The sequence below is a fragment of the Herpailurus yagouaroundi genome, unplaced genomic scaffold, assembly GCF_014898765.1.
Source record: "Herpailurus yagouaroundi ecotype Mexico unplaced genomic scaffold, PumYag 164, whole genome shotgun sequence".
NCBI lineage: Eukaryota > Metazoa > Chordata > Mammalia > Carnivora > Felidae > Herpailurus > Herpailurus yagouaroundi.
Window position 1 is genome coordinate 47433515 of NW_024412405.1, and position 21663 is coordinate 47455177.

A 21663-nucleotide genomic window follows, 5' to 3' on the forward strand; every position below is an offset into this window, starting at 1 on the left:
AAATACCTTCCCGTCGGGAGTAATTTTCTCAAATAGCAAATCAAATAATCGTTATTAACTTAGGGGAGGATTTGAGAGTTTCAATAAGTTAAGTTTTGGTGCTGGAATATTTCAGTTACTAGCTAATTAATGAAAACTGTTCGGAAATGCTTGCCATAGATTTGATTCTTCAAAAAGATCCACTGCTATCCTTTTGTACAGCTTTTTATTGAAAAGGCGCCGTGAATAGCATTTATGAGCAGGGACCCGGACCGCTTTTAGAGTTTGAATCCTAGCTATATGATGCATTACTTGGGCAAGTTACTTCTCTCCATGCCTCTGTCGCCTCAGGTGCAAAATGGGATTGTTGGGAAGATTAAAGGTGACTGCGTGATGGACCTAGAATAGTACCTGGCTCATTGTAACTGCTACGTAAATATTTGCCATTTATAAGATTGTTGCTGCTGTCATCGTTAGTAGTACTAGCAGTAGTATAATCTTTTTCTAGATCGTAGGGCGTTGGGGATATTACGCTGGATATTTGAATTACTTTCCTATGCTGGAAACTCCTAACGGGGTCAGGCTTTTTCCTCATAGTGTGGTGGAGGCGGAGTCGTCCCATTCTCAGTTCTTATCCCGGCATGCCAGGTGCCATTCGGGTTGATGCAGACTTCTGATTGTGATGGCTGAATGGTCAGAGCAAATTGCTGAAGCTTTCGGAGGGGAGGGGGTTATGGTTTTATGTGTAAAATGCGGATCATGAAACTCTGACATCTGCGTGCAGATGAAACTTAGAAAAGAAACCTACAAAGGAAACAACCTCAAACTTAGAAAAAAATCCTTGTGCTACTCCAGTGTGGACTTGAATGATAATAAAAATAATGTTGCTTATATATGTATAGATATAAAACTAAAAATATAACTCCTTATGCTTATGGCGCTTTTACAACTATAAAACTCAAACAGATTTACATATAAAACCAAAAACAAAACTATAAAACCAATAAAATTCAAATGAACAACAACATTAATTTAATGTGATTGATGATGTTTCGCTGAAATTAAGTCATCAGTGTTGGATTTAATAGTGGAAAGATATGTGTATGGCTTGCTGTTTTCCTTTTTGCCTGCTAGAGTCTTGGATGGAAATGGAATCCCAGAGGCTGAGGAAGCAAAGTACAGTGATAAATCCAAAGACTCAGCCCCACACTGGGTAGAGACCTGTCATCTGACATCACTGTCTCTTTCACAAGATCTGAACTTGAGGCTCTGAGTGAAATGGTGAACTCTTATAAACTTGTTTATGATAAAAAAATATATAAATCTAAAAAAAGTATAGCCATATGTACATATTTTGTAGTAAGTTGTATGAAGCTGTTGAAACAGGGCAGAAAGAATCGCACCCAAGACCACCAGCATCTATATTCGTTTTTCTCTTGAAATTTAACTTGCCATAGCTCTAAGTACGTGGTTCCTTGAATAGTGTCATTTTGGAGTTATAGACAACTTAATTCCTCCTATGTAGGGGAGATTGTGAACACCTATGTAGCATGATTGATGTCGTTTGGCTTCTTCTAATGCCCTCTGGTAGTACACACACATAGCAGTGTGGATACCAGAAGTGCCTGGTGGAAGGAGCATGGTCGTAGAGTGGCCATTCAGATTGCCCAGATTATGCTTCTTTCACTTCAAATGTTTAAGATAATCTTAGAAAAATACAAAATTTAAAAAGCCTAATGGACCTGGAGAGTCTGTGAAGAGAACTGTAGACCTTGGCTTGAGGAATCCAAGAGCTGACGTAAGTCAAGAAGTTAGAGTACTTGAACCAGGCCAAGGTTTTTGTACCTTTAGTTTTTCACTAGTGATGAGCTAGAAGTAACTAGTAAATGTTTATCAGTTGTGAAGGATGTTTACAATATGCTTCATAACAGTTTACTTCTCTTTTTTTAAATGTTTATTTTTCAGAGAGAGAGAGAGAGCGCGCGCATGTGTGAGACAGAGAGCACACAAGTGGGGGAGGGGCAGAGAGAGCGGGACAGAGGATCCAAAGCTGGATCCCTGCTGTCAGCAAAAAGCCTGATGCAGGCTCCAACTCATGAACCCTGAGATCATGACTGAGCCAATGTCGGATGCTTAACTGACTGAGCCACCCAGGTGCCCCAAAACAGTTTACTTCTAAATAATTTATTGAGGGTAAAAAAAAAAAAATATATATATATATATATATATCCATATATGTATATTTTAACTTCAAAGGAAATGTTTACCCTCAATAATATATATATGTAGTCATACAATAATACAATATATTACAATACAATACAATATTACAATACAATATATATTCATATAATAATAATATATATATAATCATACAAAAGAGGTATATAGAACATGATGTACTCTCCAATAAGCTTCAGAAATGAAACTGTATAAATCCTATTAAAATGTCCGTTTTCTCCCTTCCTATCAATATCTCCTTGTAATCTTTGCTCTTTATTTTCTTGAGGTAAAGGGCTTACAGGGCTTTTTGTTTATTTCATGAGGGACCTTCATGGGTTAAAGATGGCTAAATATGTTCAACTCTCCAAGGATATTATTGCTAATTCTAGGTTATTCTGGAAGTTAAAAAAGAAAAATACATGCTTCTTTTGGAGTTATGATGTAGAATTTCTTGAAACTCTTAGTAAGATACATGGATTAGTCTAATTGTAAGATCCATAATAGTGCATTTATAAGGCTTATTTTATTATAAAGTATCTTCCCAGGATGTGGGAGTTTATCCTGTAATTGCTACATTTTTCTGAGGTGGGTTGTTTTATTTGGGCATCCTAAAATGAAACTATGCAGCATTCAGTTTTTAACTAGGATTTACGAATTGGTGACATTAATTATGGACTGTACTGTAGTATTAAACTGTTTTGTGGATCAAATCCTTGGGTAGAATGCAATTTATAAGGACAATTACAATTCATTTCTAATGAAATATTTGACAGTCTGAGAAATGAACATGAAAAACAGAATGCACTTAATCTGCAATCAGAAATTCAATGTGACAATTTCATCTCTTCGTAGAAGGTGATGGTCTCCAATTAGCACCATGCTCTAACTTCAGTCAGCCTCTCTTCTGAGGGTATTATTTTGCTGTTATTGATATGTTATCTTGAACCTGCTTTCATTTACTTTATGCATGTGTTTGTGAGCTTTTGGAAGTCACTCTTCCTCTCTGTAATGCTTGGCATAGGCTTGAGCTTACTCCAGTAGGTTTGCGATGCTTTGCTAATTGGAAATCTATGCAGAACTACTCTTGTAACCTTACACCACCTGGTTCATTAATCTAGTCATGATTAACTCAAACTGAAATGTTATTGATATACTCTAAGTGTCTATTTCTTTTTATAAAAGGTTTCAGTGGTGGTGGGCAAGGGCATGTAAAGGTTACCAGAAACAAATCTGGGTCACTGGAGAACTGGGCCTGCCAATTTGGGCTCCTTTGGGGGCCTGGCAATGTGGCTTTAGAGCCCTATGGTGGTAAAAAGGGCTCAGGATGGATTCAATGGATTCAAATATGGCTGTGTATCCTTGGGCAAATTAATTAACTTCTGTGCCTCAGTTTTCCTATCTGTGAAATGGATTAGATGATGACAGTATGTCCACTTACAGATTGTTGTAAGGATTGCTTGAGGTAATGTGTGTTACAGTAGTTTGGGCACAATGCCTAGCAGTTAATACATGACAGCTATTATGAGTTTTACTCTTTTGATTTTTTCTCAGATACCAAAGTAGGGGAATCTCATCTGTAGGACTGAATTCTCTAGGGCTGGTCATTTTGAAGGGCATGTGACAGGATGTCAGTTATCAGCAGCATTTTGACCATTCTTTTTAGCTTCTCACCTCCCTTTTTCCCTACGCTCCTGTTGGACACCTGCTTTGTGTCCAGAGACCCAACCTGACCTTAATTGTGGTGGGGAACACACCAGGAGGTTTGGGTCCTGGACATATCCCCCCCACCCCCTTTCTGTTTCATCTAGATCTCCAGCCCCATGACCTTGCCTCTCTTTCTTTCTCTGTCAGCTTCCCGCTGACATTTGCTCCACACTGTAGCCACACTCCGTAAAAGTAACCCTGGACCTCCTTTTGAACTAGGATGCCTTCACATTCCTTGCCTCCTCAAAGCCGAGGTAGGGTAGAATGTAAATAAATAATAAGACCTCTGACTTCCTTGTTCTGTGCCTCAGATCTCCAAGCCTAGAGCAACCTGACAGGCTCTCTTGTGTCTTCACTGGGCCGCTGCATCAGGGTGGAAACCTTCCCAGCTATGTGAACTGATTCCCTAACATTCAGTGTCTCTGGGCCCCGTTGATTAGCTGGGTCCTGAAAGCTGCTCAATAATCATCATCATCACAATAGCTACATTTATTCAGCTCTCACAGTGGGCTGGGCACGATTTTAATCACTTAATCCTAATTCACTGCTTTGAAGTGGGCACTCTCAGCACCCTTGTGTTGGACCTGATGGAACTGAGGCACAGGAGGAGGGCTCTGGGGACTTTCCTGAGGTGCCACAGCTGGGAATAGGGAGCGGTGGATATCGGCACACACAGTCTAACTCCAGAGTCCTGGCTTTGAACTAGCTCTTTGGTTACCTTCTTTTCCATTTCTCTTGACTTTTATGCTAAACCATTATCACTCTCTTTCCCTTCACTATGGGCCTGATCCTTTTTTTGTTGTAAATAGTTTTTTTTTAAACTGAAAAAGTAGTGTGCACTTCTTAAAAAGCCCACGAATTTAAGATTAGAGTGAGATTCACTGAGACTTCCTTACATCCCAGGCGACCAATTCAGCTTTTTCCCGTACAGAGGCCACGGTGACTTCTATTATTTTCTTTTGTATCCTTTAATGATATTCTGTGTGTGTGTGTAAAATACCCACTTGTATCCACACGGGAACATTCCACAGCGTTCCCTTAAAAGATCTTAGAGATGGTTACCCCTGACTCTTAGCACTCACCTTGACACCCTCTTCAGAGAGAAAATAAAGGACATTTTACTTGAACTTGCTCAATTTCCTGCTGTCTGCACCTGTAATCTTCTATATCTGCAACTCTTCCTCCTCTCCCCTCCAATATCCACAGAAGAAATGTCTGTGTTCCTGTTCAAGGTTAATCCCTTTACCACCGTTCTTGCCCCCAGTCCTGTTCCATTAGGTATGTTTCACTCCTTAGAGGTTGCATTCTCTAAGAATGTTCCAGTGTCTTCCATTATAAAAGAAAAAGCAGAAGCAAAACCAAACAGCCTCCCTCTCCAACTTTCCCTTGACCTCTTTTCCCCTGCTGAATACGATCGATGCTCTGCTTCCTTCCCTTGTTGCCAAATTCTGTCAATTAGTTCTTTTCATTTGTTCAGTAAATATTTGAGTGTTCTTTATACTGTATGGCACAGGTAGTTACAATTTATTCCTTGACTTTAAAAAGCTAGTATTCAGTCTGGTATGAAGAGAAGTGTGAACCAATGGGTGGGAAGTGTTATTGAGGAGTCCATTTTGTGTAATCTTGAAGGACTCAGGCTCTGAAATTCACCTGAATTTGAATCCTGGCTCTGTATTTGATAGCCGTGTGACCTTGGAAAATTACTGTGTTTTTCTCTGTTTGTTTCTTCATCTATAAAATGGGAACATTAGTACCTATGTTATATATTAGATATGATGATTCAGTGTGTTAGAATGGGGGTTAACACATAAGTACTAAACAGCTCTTACCTTTTTCTACTATTATGATGGCATTGGCAAAGGGTGGAGAGCGCTCATTGAGGAAGGAAGCCACCTCCCATTGGTTTCTCAACCTTGCCTTTGCTTCTGTTCATTCCACTAAAATTGCTTTGGCAGATCGACAATTGCCAACTTGGTGGCTGATTTTTCAAACTTCATCTTCTTCACACTATTAGCACTGATAATGCTGATTATCTGTCTCTTCTGATCTTTGCTCATCACTCCTTGCACCCTTTTATTTTCATTTTTTTTAATGTTTATTTTTGAGAGAGAGAGCGAGGGAGAGCAAGCGCACAGTCAGGCGAGGGGCAGAGAGATAGGGAGAGAGAGAGTCCCAAGTAGGCTCCACTCTCAGTGCAGAGCCCAGTGTGGGGATCAATCCCACGAACTGTGAGATCATGACCTAAGCCTAAGTCAAGAGTTGGACGCTTAACCAACTGAGCCACCCAGGTGTCCCCTTTGCACCCTTTTAAATTAGTGTTCTCAGGTACTGTCTCAGATCATCATCTTCCATTTTATACCTCCTTTCAGCATGATCTTGTCAATTTCTTTAGCTTTTACTACTACTTAGATCAGTGTTTTTCAGAACTTTCTTTGATGATATAAATATTCTGTTCTGCTATGTCCAGTTTGCTAGTCACTAGCTCTATGAGCTGACTTTTTAATTTGGTTTAATTTGAATTAACTAGCCATGTGTAAGCTAGTGGCCAATGACAAACTTTGACCTACATTCATTTTAAAGGGTCTGCCTGTGGTCTTCAGCGTCTTCTCCTATAAGTCAGACTGCCTACAGTGATGTGACGAGTTATTCCTGTTGGATAACATGCACATCTCATTCTGCAAAGATGATGTACTTTCATAGCCTCTGATGCCACCATTAGTGAAAGGTTTATGAGCAAAACAACATCAGCAATGACAGAAACAGGTGTGAGGTCACACCTGATAGAATGGTTGTCATCAAGAAGACGAGATAACAAGTGTTGGTGAGGATGTAGAGGGAACCCTTGTGCCCTGTTGTGGGGACTGTGAATTGGAGCCGCCACGATGGAAAACATTGTGGAGACTCCTCAACAAATTGTAAATAGGACTGTATAATTCAGCAGTCCCACAGGATATATATCCAAAGGAAATGAAATCAAGATCTCAAAGAGGTATCTTCACTCCCATGTTTATGGTAGCATTATTCACGATAACCAAGATATGGAAGCAATCTAAGTGTCAACAAATGAATGGATAAAAGAAGATGCAGTATATGTATACACACACACTGGAATATTTTTCAGCCATGAGAAAGAAGGAAAACCTACTTTTTGTGACAGCATGGATGGACTTTGATGACATTACGCTTAGGGAGATAAGCTGGAAGGAGAAAGACAGTCTATGATAACACTTACAATGTAGCCTCTAAAAAAGCCAAACTTGTACAAACAGAAAGAAGAATGGTGGTTACCAGGGGCCAGGAATTGGGAAGGATGGGGGAATTGGGGAGAGGTTAAAGACTACAAATTTCCAAGTAAAACGTAAGTTCTAGATCTTTAATGCACCGTTTAGTGATTATAGTCAACAATACTGTATTATATACCCCCAAATTGCTAAGAGACGGCATCTTAAATGTTTTCAGTACAAAAAATAAGTGACAATTATGTGCTGTGATAGAGGTATTAGCTAACGCCACAGCAGTAATCATTGCAATATTTAAGTGTATGAAATCAACACTTCGTACACCTTACATTGACACGTTACATGTCAATTATATTTCAAACAGAAGAGAAAAATAGGGGAGGGTTACCTTCACACCTTTGCAAGATCTGCAGTCCTTGATAATTTGCACTAAGTTGTTAGGATCATTGGGTGCCTTCTCATGGCTCTGGCTATCAACTGAGGACTTCCCCATAATCCTTGTTGACTTGTTTTATTGGTGTGCTTGAATTATGGGATTATTGTCATGAAATGATGTACTTTTAGAAGTTCTTTACAAATATCCTTGGGCTCTTGGTAGAGGGTGTTGAATTTTGGCACTGCTAGAAGATTGCCAAGGGCAGTTTAGGCTGTAGTTGCTTGAGCTTGTGGCTTGCCTGCAGAAATTGGTGTGTTCAAACTTTAACTTGTGACATAGAATGCTGTGTGCCGGAATTTCACTGTGTGGTGATATGACACAGTGCAAATTTTGGTGCTGTATTGGGCTGCTCTGTACCATTCAAGGATTTACCTTTCTAGATGCCTTTGGATAAGTGCAAAGAAAAGCATTAAGATGAGGAACCTGTGTATTTTAGTACATGTAGCCCTTGTAGGACAGTTGCTTTTGTGAAATTATTTTCTGAATTACCAGAAAGGGGAAATAAGTGACTCAGGCTCTTTATTTATTTATTTTTTTCTCTACAGCCTACTGGATTGTATCCTCCTTCAGGGCAGGTGCCCTGTTTTATAGGTCTTTCTGTGCCAGGTGTAGCATATTGTCTGGTTAGCTTAGACACTAACTAGATTCAGCTTGGTTAATATTTCTAAAAGAAATGTAAAATGACCTACCTTTTATGCATAACACTAGGACTGCATGTAACAGTTGGGAATGTGCTCTTTTTTTGTTTTTCAGAAGTTAACTTTGTAATATGAAAATCATCCTTTGGACTCATTTTCATTGACAAAACAATTTAGAGAATAGTACAAAAAGTAGTAATCAAATTAATGCAAGAAAATTTAGTGGTGATTTAGTTATTATAAAGAGCTCAAACTTCATCAGTAATTAAAAAAAAAAACTAATATTCTGGGGCACCTGGGTGACTCAGTCAGTAAAGCATCCAACTCTTGAGATTGGCTCAGGTCATGATCTAGTGGTTCTTGGGATCGAACTCCCCCCACCCTCAACCCCATCAGACTCTACACTGAGTGGGGGGTCTGCCTGAGATTCTCTCTCTCTCTCTCTCTCTCTCTCTCTCTCTCTGCCTCTCCCTCTCCCTCTCCCTCTCCCCCTCCCTCTCCCTCTCCCCTTCCCTGCTCACTCTTTCTCTCTCAAACAAAGAAACATTAAAAAAAACCCTTAATTTTCTTTGATTAGCTATTACCCTGTAATTTTTGATGTAGATCTGTTTTTTGTTTTTGTTTTTGGATGTGGATATTTTTGTGGTTTATGTTTTAGTCTGAATTGGGAGGGCATGGTTTATAAGGCTTGTAGTACATCCTACAGCTTAAATTCTACGTGTTAGAAATAATAATAATAATAAAAAAACTCTATTCACTTAATCTCTATTATACACTTCAGAGAGCAACTTTAGGACCTAAAGGGGGAAACTCCCTCACAAAATAGACATTCTTGTTCATTTTAGTCAGTTTACAGAAATTACAATCCCTTGCTCTCAGCTCCTTATACTCATCCACCTGAACTTTAAAAAAAAATTTTTTTTTAATGTTTATTTTTGAGAGAGACAGAGACAGAATGCGAGTGGGTTAGGGGCAGAGAGAGAGGGAGACACAGAATCCGAAGCAGGCTCCAGGCTCAGAGCTGTCAGCACAGAGCCCGACGTGGGGCTCGAACTCACGAGCTGTGAGATCATGACCCGAGCTGAAGTCTGACGCCCAACCGACCAAGCCAATCAGGAGCCCCGTCATCCACCTGAACTTTTAAGATAGCATTTTGTTGGTGGTGTTATAACACTTAATAATCATCCACTTGGAATTATGCTCATTTTTCTCGTTCACATTTCATTTTTAAATATCTGTGCTTCAGAAACTGCTTCATTTCCACGTCAAGCCCTCCTCCCCCGAGCTGATACCAGCAGCTGTCCTGTTGTTGCGGGGGGTGGGCACTGAGAAAAGGGATGGGGAACGAGTCTGGGTTTTGGAGTCATCGTGACCAAGGTTCCATTTCCAGCCCGGCCACATTTCACTCTGGCAAGTCACTTCTGTAACTCCTAATTTTCTGATCTCCAAGATGGGGATAGTGGCTAATTATCCCCATAATTACAACCCCTGAGGGTGTATTGATAATTTTGAAGAGTGCTCAATCAGTGGTGGTAGTAATGATGGGGTGGGCTATATTCTATGGGGTTCTGAGGGAGTCCTGGGTTCTCAGTTAAAGCCTTTTTTTTTTTTTTTTGGCTTAATGAAACAGAACCCCATGCAATGTCTAGCTTGGAATTGGAAAGGGCAGTTGTAATGATACAGAGGGGTATATTCTTGGGTGAAGCACTGTAAGTGTAGCTGGTCCTCACAAGGATTTGAACCCTAGGACTGAAAGCTGGAAGCTTCTCTTATTCTCTCTTTCCTGGAGTCATACAGCTTTAGTGTGCTTCTCACTAGGCATTTGTTCCATTGTTGTATCTCTGCAGGGCACGACTTCTGCTGCTTTGGTCTCCACACAGCCAGGGTCAGAGCCTCACAATTCCAGGTATACATGCTCTTGGCTCATGCAGGGACAGATCTTCATTCTCACCTCTGAATCCCCAATCCAGTTTTCTCACAGAATGAGGATTTGATTGGCTGCGCCTGGATTTAAGTGTTGAGCTCTGCTCACATCTGTGGTCAGGGCCGGCTCACAAAGAACAATGTCTACTCCTGCGACATAGAGAAGGGATGCTGTGCATGAGGCAGAAAAACCCACAAGTGTCTACCATATCTACACCTGTGTGTCTTTGGAGACTCCTTGATGATAGTCTTGGCACCGGAAGACTGAGCTCAGAAGAGTTTGCCCAAGTTAGTGGTTTTTAACCCTGGTTGCACATTAAAGTCACCTGGGGGAGCTTTACAGCTACTTACCACAGGCCCTGCCTTTGGGTATTCTGATTCAATTGGTTTGGAATATTACTCAGGAAAAGAAAACAAAAACTCTTGAGGTGATTCTCTTCAGGTGATTCTCTTTTGTAGTCGGGTTGAAAATAACCGACCTAGGGGCGCCTGGGTGGCGCAGTCGGTTAAGCGTCCGACTTCAGCCAGGTCACGATCTCGCGGTCCGTGGGTTCGAGCCCCGCGTCGGGCTCTGGGCTGATGGCTCAGAGCCTGGGGCCTGTTTCCGATTCTGTGTCTCCCTCTCTCTCTGCCCCTCCCCCGTTCATGCTCTGTCTCTCTCTGTCCCAAAAATAAATAAACGTTGAAAAAAATAAAAAATAAAAAACACAAATAAAATAAAACTATAAAAAAAAAAAAAAAAAGAAAATAACCGACCTAAAATGTTTCCTGTACTAGGTCTAGAGGTTCAAAGATGAGAGAAAAAAGGTCCCTGCACGTTAAAAAAAAAAAAAGAAAATGAAAGACATGAACACAAACTGCAAACAATGATCATTGACCCAAAGGAATTGTAAACAAAAGAGCTTTGGATGGAGAAAGGTGTGGGTTCGTTGTTTCCTGATGATAATGAAGGGTGACCCACCTTTACTATAGGTTTATCTGTGCCATACCTACTCGGTGTGGCTGCTGACCTCACATCTCATTCATCCCATCTAGCTGTTAGTGTCCTGAGGCCCAGGCAACATGCTGGCTCTGGACATGACATTGGGAAGCTGCCACTGCTTGAGTTCTCAGCCCCAAAGAGAAATGACAACACGTGAGAGGCCTCCACAACTGAAAAGTGAATGGCCCAGTATGACCAACACCGGCAAATAGACCTGCTGGTGAAATGACCGTGATAAAAAATCCCTGCACTCAGGAGCCCTTGCCCAGTTTGGGGAGGGGACACACACACACATTTATGTCAGTTATAAATGGATTTAAGTGGATTAGAGGATGATTTCAGGGCCCAGAGGGAGGAGACTATTGGATGTGGCCTTGAGTTGGAATGATGGAGACCTAAACCAAGATGACGCTGGTGGGGGTGTTAGTGGGAAGGAAGGGGACTAACATTTATTAAAGCCTCCTCACCACCAGGTATAGCGCATTGTGTACTTGATGTAGCCTTTCAGTGAAGGCTCTTAACAAGCCTAGAAGGACAGATGCTTCCTATTCTCCTGGTACAGGTAAGGAAACTGAGGCTTAGGGAGTTGAAGCGCCCAGGGTCACACAGCTGGTCAGTATCTGAGCTGGATTACAATCCCGGTGGGTTTGCTTCTAGAATCCTGGCTGTTAGCTTCTGCCTGGATAACGCAAGGCAGTATATAAGAGTCAGAGGCTGTAGCTAAGCTGGTTCCGTGTTGCTTGAGCACTCTAGACGTGCTCCTTCTAGAGGGCTGCTCTTTTTCTCTGAATTCTTTCCTCCGGGTCCACATCGCTATCTCCTTAGTCCACTTTCAGCTCCGCTCCAACGCCGCTTTCTCAGGCCTATGCAAGCCCTGGCTCCCCCAACCTGCAAACCCTCCCTCCCGCCTTGCACGGCTTTTCATGTTAGCCTAACAAGTGTTACCTTTTAACACCTTCTGTAACTTACTTATTGTTATTACTGTCTCTTCCTCAATAGAAGGAAAGTTCCTTTAGGACAGGAATCCTTGTTTTCTTAACTAGTGTACCCTCTTGCCAAGAACACAGTAATGTTTAATAAGCATTTGTTGAATGAACGCCTTAGGAATCCGTTATGCTGAAAGAAAAGTAATTTTTTGCGTTACAAGTTTTACCTGAATCATGGCTGAAGATTTATTTGACCTTAGTCTCTGAACGTGCCTATGTTTGCATGTTAATAGCATGTATGTAAGCTGTATAATTACCAAGTACAGACTGCCTTTCCTTCCAGTCACCACTGAACACCTCTCTCAGCGGCTTGTATTGTGGTTATCGTCTTGCTGCTTTTTTTGGCTTTAAGCTTCTAAAGCCAGAGACGGAGTCCTCTTTATGTTCCACGTAGTGTCTTGCACATGTTGGCAATCTAATCGTGCAGTAGGAAAGTTAGGCGTATGAGATTAGGTTTCACTTAAAATCTTAAGTTCTATTTTATTTTGGTATCCTGTCCGCATTTGCATTAAAAAGTTATCAGGTGAGTGGTATTTACCTTAACATTCTCAACATAGCATGAGATCATTTACATTTACAATAAAGAAAAATGATAGATTTCTTTTATCTCTGCCATTAATAAGTGTCATAAAATAGAAAAATAAAGCTAAGTCAATATATTATTGCCACAGAAATTGAATTTGTGTCAAAAGGATTCGTGCTTGTGATGTAGTGATTCGTATATTTTTCTTGGAATTAAGTCTCTAGCAGGTGACAACATCAATAATTCACGAGACCAAGGAGCTTTTTGAAGTTGGTTAATTTATATATGTGAGTTACAAAACAAATGAATAATGCCCTTAATGTATTCTGACATATTTGAAAATATGCATTAAAAAAAACTCCTAGCCTAACAAAGTCTGTGTTAATGGCATTAGATTTTTTAGATTTTCTCTTTTTACTACATTATTATTTGAAAAGGAACTTATCTATATTTTCTGCTTGATGTGAAAAGTACTGTCCATACTAAAGTAAAAAGCTTTTGTCATCATAAAATAAATAAGCCTATTCTAGACAACTGGGAAAATACAGGAAAATGTGGGGGGGGGGGTGAAATTGCTCCAAACCCCACAATCCGGTTATATTAAAATAAAAATGGTTCCTGACTTATATTTTTCTATAAGAATGTTAATGGAGTTATATCACATGCAATTCTGTTTTTATCTATCTATCTATTTATTTATTTAGAGTGATAGCAGGGAGGGTCAAAGGGAGAGAGAATCCAAAGCAGGCTCTGTGCTGTTAGTGTGGAGCCTGTTGGGGAGCTTGAACCCACGAACCGTGAGATCTTGACCTGAACTGAAACCAAGAGTCAGGTGCTCAACCAACTAAGTCACCCAGGTGCCCCACAGATAGGCAATTTTAAATGCGACTTTTGTTTTTCATGTAACATTGTATCATAAGCATTTTCACATGTCATTATAGTCCATATGGCAGGACTGTAGTTATTTAGTCTTTCCCATATTCTGGGAAGTTTTAGGTTGATTATGATTTTAGCTATTTAAGATAAACTCTGTAGGTAAGTATTTGTGTATAAACCTCTGGTTTTATTTCCTAACTCTAGATTCTAGATGTAATTAATTTAGTAATAAAACCTAGTAATTCTAGTTTAAGTAATGTGAACATAGGGTTTGTGTCACCAAATTGTTCTCTAAAAAGGTTCAACCAAATTTAATTTCCTTGTGGTGATACCAGAATGTAAAACAAAATCCTCCTTGCAAGGTGGTGTATTAGCTCCAGGAATATTCACTCTACATTTGTGCCTTGGACAAGACCTCTAGGAGACTGAATCATGCTCAGAAATAGCCCAGTAGTTTGAATAAGCTTCAAGGTAAGTCTGGAAGCTCTGGGACCATTTTCACTCTTCCTACAGCGAATATTTGAAATACTTTGTAGCCTTCTCCAGATGATGAAAAAGGTCTTCAATTCTGGTGTCCTAGGACTAAATCTACTTGTAGAGAGGTTCAGGTATTTGAATTGTTTGTTCCTGGACCCGCTGCAGAGGAGATTTTGAGCTGGTAGTAGAGGTGACAAGAACTTGAACAGCTGAAGAAAACATCTTAAAATAGGTATTAAAACTCTTTTACTAGAATTAGCCATTCTGGTTTCCCTTTAATTTTACCTCCATGTTGAAGGAATTTATTGAAGGAAAAAGAACATTGGAGTTCTGTTAGAATAAAAAAAAGGTTTGTTAGGTGCCCTGCCCCTGTGATGTGTCCTCTAGGAGAGAGGGCCAGGTAACAATTTAATTGGTTTTTCTAGAGAGGTGGTGGTTTTCTAGCAGTTCTGTTGCTGCCTTTTGATCCTTTTTGAAAACTTGTCTTAGAAATGATTTTTTTTCACTTCTGTGGATGGTTGAATGATGTCTCCTCCCGAAAGCTAATGTTCCTCCATGATTCTGCTTTCCCAAAGAAGGAATTATGGAGAAGGGAGGTTGGAATCTTGGGTGGATGAGAGAAGCCTGGGACAATGGCCAGGTGTGTGTCTTTCTGAGGTAGGCAGGGTTATGGTTTTGAATAGATGAACAGATTAAAAGAAGCTGGAGAGCTCTTACTCATTCTCACCTGTTCCTAACATCTCTCACTTGTCTCCACCTTAGTCTAAAAATATGACCACATGAAGAGCCAGTTAACTTAAAAGCTTTTCCTGGGGCGCCTGGGTGGCGTAGTCGGTTAAGCGTCCGACTTCAGCCAGGTCACGATCTTGCGGTCCGTGAGTTCAAGCCCCGCGTCAGGCTCTGGGCTGATGGCTCAGAGCCTGGAGCCTGTTTCCGATTCTGTGTCTCCCTCTCTCTCTGCCCCTCCCCCGTTCATGCTCTGTCTCTCTCTGTCCCAAAAATAAAAATAAAAACGTTGAAAAAAAAATTAAAAGCTTTTCTTGACATTATCAAAGAGCCAGCTCTACCCTTGTCCTCAGTGCTATGAAGCTTCAGTATTATTTTTGGAGCCCTTGAATGTTGTCACATCTAGGTATGTTGTGTAGTCGCCTGGGAAATGAACTTTAGGCTCTGTAGGTGTGGTTAGTGTCATGGTTAGTAATAATGCTTTACATTTCTGCGGTCTTTACAATTGGCATTGACATTAAAACAAACAAAGGTGTGTGGACCAGAAATGCCGTTAGGATAAAGTAGGTGTTGGTGGGAAGGAAGAATCTGGAATTTGAAACAGGTGTGAGCAATGCTTTACCATAACCTTATCCGCATCTTACGATTAAAGGAAGACTAATCCTTTTTTCCTTTTGGGTCTAACTTTGTTGTGTCTTATTTTGACAAGCAGATAGTGTCATGTCATGGTTGATCTAACGAGCAAGCTAAATCTATGCTTATGAGGGTGAATTATTGTAGCTTTAGAGATAAACTAAGCCTTTGAATAAATGATGTAATAATTCATCCTGCACACCATGGAGTGTTGAATTCTCTTACAGCAGTACTAATTGGTGCCTGTCACTACATGGCAGTAAAACCTGTCCCAATTGTACCAGCTTAGGGTTTCTCACTTTGAAAATTTCTTGTACTTCTTAGCTGTACCCTTCATTTAGCTTGTTTCAGGGACACCGGTTTTAAAGTGAGCTGCATGTCCCGAGATTCGAATGGGTGCAGGCTGAGGAAGTGTTTCATGGCTGGCGGGGTGTGGAGTAGGGTTTCTCACATGGTCCTGGGAGGGCTACAGCATTGCCCTCGGGCCCCTTACGCGTGTGGGTTCCTAAGCCCCACCGTAGACCTGCTGAATCAGAATCTTGAGAAGCTGAGACCTTGTCATCTTTTACAAAGAAAATCTTGGTGTGTTTCTAGTGCACACTAACAAGCTGGAAACTAGGTGGCTTAGAGGGTCTAGTTTATGAAAATTGGGTCTGAGTCAAGTGCATTCAGAGGCTTTGCTCTTAGAGGTGTTCTTCTTGTTAGTGGCTACTCATAATGACCTAGTTAAAGGATGTAAATTAAATTAGATTGCAACAGCTAAAAATTATTTTTAAAGATTAGCATGTACTTGGCTTTGACAGTGATTAGTGCTTGTTAACTTGACAGTTGGTGGTGGCTGTACCTAATGACATGAATGGACAGATCCTTTGCTCCCAGCTAGTTCCGATGTGCTAACCAATGAAAATATAAAATTTGCTAAAAGTCTCAAGCTACAGCTTGGAACCTTTTTTAAACTGTATGTGGACCTTGGGTTTGTATGTTGTTTTGTATTACACAGTTGATCTGGTGTCTTTGTTACTTCCTTGTAAACTAAGTTGGTTGGGGGAAGGACCATTCCTTCATACCCCTTGATATTTACAGCATTTCACAGAGTGCTTTGAAAGCTCTAGATCTATTTTTTGGCAGCATGTAAGGTCTTCAATAAAGGTTTTGATGCCTTGCTTAAATGTGAATACAGCAACCTACGTTCTGTGTTTCTACCTTTTTTTTTTTCTTCAAAAGAACATAGGATCCAAAAAAAAAAAAAAAACTATAAAGACTTTTTCTTTTCAATTCCAGAGTGATCCTCTTGACCATTCATCTTAGGAACTGTCATTAGCAGAAAACATTGTTGCCTATCTATATGAGCCGTTCCTTACTTTTTAGGGAGAAAATAGAATTAAATTGAACAATGTAGGAAGAAAAATGAGCTTTTTGTCTTGGGAAGGGAGCTCTGATGCGCTTTAATACCACACCTTAACCAATTACTAATGGTTCTGTGTCTAGAACTATTTTGGTATTATCACCAGTTTGATTTTATCCATGCTGCAAAGCATTAACAATACCTATACAATCATTGACCAGATGCTGTGACTAAAGGTCACAAAGTCACAAAATCACATTAGGTATGAATGTTTTAATGTCTGAGACGGTATGGTTTCAATTTGTGTGTGTGTGTGTGTGTGTGTGTGTGTGTGTGTAGGTAGGTAGGTACAAATGGAATCCTAAAAGTTGTTATTGGGTTATTTTTAAAGTGTTCCTATTTGCCTCCATTTAATAGTCCATTTTATGTTTCCACTTCCTTCTTGGTATGGATATCTTCAAATGCTACTCTTGAGCCGGATTGATGGGTATAGTTCTTGTTTTCCCCAACCAGAAGAATGAGTAAAGAGCATTGCTGGTAGCTATAAAGCAAATACTGCATTTTTTAAGGGTCGCGGCCAACCAGACATATAAATAGTACCTCAAGTAGCAGTATAAAAATAATAACTTTTTATAATAAAGTTCTTTACTGTTTTTGAGTATGGATGTCACCTTGTCGTTTTTTTCTACTATACGAAGGCTGAAACCCCACAGAATTATCTGAGGGTGTTATGTCCATCATTTCCTCTCTCCCTACCCCTTCCACTTTTGAGAAGTGTGTCATCTAAACAGGTAGGGCCTTGACATGACATCCACTTCACAGTAAACTTGAATTAATAATAACTTTCACGCATCCTACAAAAGGGTGCCACTTGCGAATAACTTCACATTGTTAAAATAAGACTTTAGTGTCAATTTCTACTTTCAGTTCTGTTTGAAGTAGACTGGGATTGGGCATTTCAGTTTTTAGGGGAAGTTACTCATGCTTAGATCTATTAAAAAATTTAAATACTAACAAGTCTTTAGTAGTCTCTTTCAGTTTGTATGCATGCAAACAAATATGTAATTTCTATTTTCTGAAAGCTCAATCTTGAAGTGAAACTTATTCTGGCTTCACTGTTTGGATATAGAAACCAAAATTTTTTGATCCGTTTTCTAGCTGTTTACTGTTAGTCACTCTGCAGCCCTGTCATGGGTTCTTGACATGGTCCTTGACACAGGTCCTGCCCTACTGGCTTCTTTGGATCCTGGTGTGGATAGTGGTGAGAATCCATAGGCAAGTGTTTTCCAGAGGAGAAGGAATAATGAGCTTGACCTTACCTTCTTGCCTTTCTCTCTGACTGTTAAACTTCCTGCACTTGGATCCCTTTGAGTTTCTTCCTTTTCCTTGTAAGTTACCTCTGAATTGTAATTCTGTAGTAATTCATCACACGTTTTTTTCTTGTGAAAGGTTATGTATAATATAGATAGTAACTGAACTTATATATGTGCCTCCATAGTTTTTAAAGAATTTCACAGACTGAGTCCTTTTAGAAGCTAGATCCTGGCGTGCCTGGGTGGCTCAGTCAATTGTGTCCAACTCTTGATTTTGGCTTAGGTCATGATCCCAGGATCGTGGGATCGAGCCCTGTATTGGGCTGCGTGCTGAGGATGGAGGAGCTCACTTAAGATTCTCTTTCTTGTTCTCTGCCCCTCTACCCTGCTTTCTCTCTCTTTCTCTCTCTCTCAAAAAACAAAAACAAAACAAACAAAAAAAACCAACCAAAAACCAAAAAACTAGATCCGCAGTGAGAGAGTTCAAGGATATAAAAAAGTTAAGACAAAAAAAAAAAAAAAAAAATGGATCTTATGTGTATTGTTCCTACACAAGGATGACTGTTCTATTCTGAAAATTATGAGTTCAACTCTAAAAGGCTGTGCAGCTTTAGGCCTTTGATGTTATGCAAAAAATAGTGTTTTTGGCTATTTACATCTCCTGTATTTTGCATCCTGTAACCTACATCCTCTGCTTTTCCTGTATGGTGCTGTACTTTCCATAGCTTTTATGCAGTCTTTAGACCATGAATCTTACATGGGATCTGTTCATATTTCTCTTAAAATTGTCTATTTTCATTCTCTTGGCATGGCTTTATAGCATATTCCTCAGGCAAGTCAAACTGGTATTTGGGAATATTTCATTGGTGTAGGAAGGTGTTTTCTCTGAATAGGTATATTTCTGAATAGGATTTCAGCTGGAACCTTTCTCTTTGGCCTTATTTTTTAAGCGTTAGGCTACCCAGGATGCTATTGTGTTGGTAGTTGACTGCATTCCTCTTGTCTTGTGAGAGGAACTCAAAATGACCCCTTTCAGATGAGATGTGCCTTGTGATTGGGGTGGTATCTCTGAAGAATAGAGATGTGGTTAACCACATTCAGTGGGCGGGAAATCTCTGTTGACAGGAAATTGGCAGGAAAGCACACATGTAGCAGGCAGTTAGAGGGAACAGTATCCTACCCAGCCTTTCCACGGCTGCTTTTTTTGCTAACTTGAGAGCCATGTGGACTGGAGTTTAATTCTAGTAATGGTCTCTGGGATGAGACTGTGGCTCCCAGTGCCTCAGAAATTTTATAGTTCTGCCCAGGATTACTCCCACTCTTAAGGACTTGTGTGCTTGCTTGTTATTTTCAGGGGCCAAAGGTAATACTAAAGGCAAATTCTAACCCAGAATTAAATACTAAATCTATTAATTCATTCCCATCCCTTCCTTCCCAGTGTAACAAGGAATTTAGGCTAGAGCCTGGTGGTGTGGCTAGTAGTATGGTCAGTTATTCAGCTTTGTTATACACAAAGCTGATTTTGGGCCCCTCCCATTAGTGTATCCTCTGCCCTTGGAAGGAATGTCTTAGTCAAAGAGAAGAGAATCTGGGGTAGTGATTTGCTCTGTACCCCTTTTTAATCTGGATCCTCACTGAGCTAGACTGATGAGCATACAGGTGTATTCCAGTATACAAACTGGAATTCCATTCTGTCATTCCAGAATGACAAATTTCATTGTGTCAACGTTGAATTTAACTAGTGCCACTCAGGCTGTTATATGATGAATGCTAACACGTGTTTTTCTATACTTCCAAAATCTGATCTATTTAGGAATGCACTTGACCCTTTCTCTGCCCTTTTAAAAGGTCCACTGCTACCGAATAAGATGAGGGAGAATTGAAAATGGATTCTAGCTACTTGAATACAAAATCTTGCCTGACTCCGGAATTTAGAAAAGTTAGATTTTTGGTCTTCCCCCGCCTCCCCCCAACCTAACTGCTTTTTCTTTTGAACCACTTTGTAAGAAACTAATTTATTCACTTTCTAAAGTGGCCTTATGTTTGTCTAGCAGGGAAATCAGCAAAAGGGTTCTCAAAGAAGCTAGCAATGAAATTGAAAAGTGTCTACTGTCACCGCTGGTGATAAATCAAACTGATGTTAGAGATGCAAATAGTCATTCCAGTACTCTCCTCGTTACTAGAATTGTTTAAGTTAATTAAGCCAGCAAAGTACTTCATTATCTACTATGCTGCATGCTAATGGTACATTTAAAGTTTCACTGTCTTATGATTCAGATTTTTTTTTCACATTTAAGTCTCCATATCCATTGTGTTCTAAGTCCATATACTTAATGGTAACTAATACTGTTTTTCAGGAAAATGGATTTATTGTGCCACAGTTAAGTTTCTACTTTGTGAGGTCTGCAAGTCTAAGAAATCTTAGGAAATGTTTGAAACTACCACATTCAGGGTACCTTTTGTCCATCTTCTTGAGAAAGTGATTAAAACGTTGTATAATTCATTTTTATTGGACTGTCAGTAGTTTAATTACATTCAACTTAGCATTGTAGAATTTTTAAACGTATTCTATTAACTAAAATAAAAGCTGTTATAAATTACTGATATGATTGGTTTCTTTCATTTGCAGCATTTAAATATTAGGACACTGACGGATGATATGGTAAGGTTATACTCAACACTTCTTTTGTTGTGAATCTTAACTAACCATGTAATGTTGATGGCGTGCTGGGCTAACACCTTTGAAACTGCTAAAAATCTGCATGTTTTGGAAACCAACTGTTTTTTTATAGTGCTAAAATAAGAGGCAGAATTGGTAAAATGCATGACAGTTTTTGCTTTTAAATAGTAAAAGGAACTAGTAACTCGTTGATGGGCTAATTTAAAAAAATTGTTTAATTACAAATTGTTAGTCAACTTTGAATCATTCAAATCCATCTCATTCTTTGGGGATGAATTGCACACTTAAAAAAGAGGTAAAAAAAAAAAACACCTAAAGACATTCAGCTTTTCTGAAATATGTAGTTGCTGCAAAGTAAACCAGACTAAAATGTCATGCGTGTGTTAAAAAAAATGCTCAAAAATGGGGGAACCAGGCATGCTTTCCTATTTGTTCTGCATGTTGAAAACAATAGGCTTGCTTATAAGAAATTAACACTCTATGGCACCATTACAGATTGTTGTATATTCGAGTACATATTTCTGAGAAATAGATTTTTGAATGTAACTCTTGGCTAACGGTTAGGGAATAACAACAGTAGTAAGGCTGAAATAAACAATAATATGAAAAAAAATATGTAAGCATGATAGGACAAAGCACAGTGCTGTATTGATCTGGTTCTGAATTCAAATTCACCTTACATGTAATATGAAACAATGCATAGAACATGGTAAACACTTAAAAAATGTCTAGTGCACTCATTATCCAACGTACCATCTTGGGTACTTGGGTAAAGTGGACAGGCGAAGAGAAATGAGATCTAGATCGTGACATGCAGGATGGAAAAATTCAATTAGAATGTTCTGTTTTATTCCTCTGGATAATATCTAAAACAAGGGTTGTTCATGTAAGCTTTCCTGGATAAGATTTTTCAGATAATGGTATTTAGAAAATTGTAGTGATACGGAACACTTACACAGAGAACATGTTATTTCTTATCA

The 21663-nt window shown here is 39.6% G+C and overlaps 1 protein-coding gene across 1 annotated transcript in view; it reads left to right on the forward strand.

Annotated features, from left to right (window-relative positions):
- DIAPH3 (diaphanous related formin 3) overlaps window positions 1-21663 on the forward strand; it is a 508696-nt gene that overhangs the window by 6440 nt on the left and 480593 nt on the right. The window contains exon 2 of the mRNA XM_040487410.1: window positions 20633-20665. Within this exon, the coding sequence (XP_040343344.1) occupies window positions 20633-20665 (33 nt within the window). The remainder of the gene's footprint in view (window positions 1-20632; window positions 20666-21663) is intronic.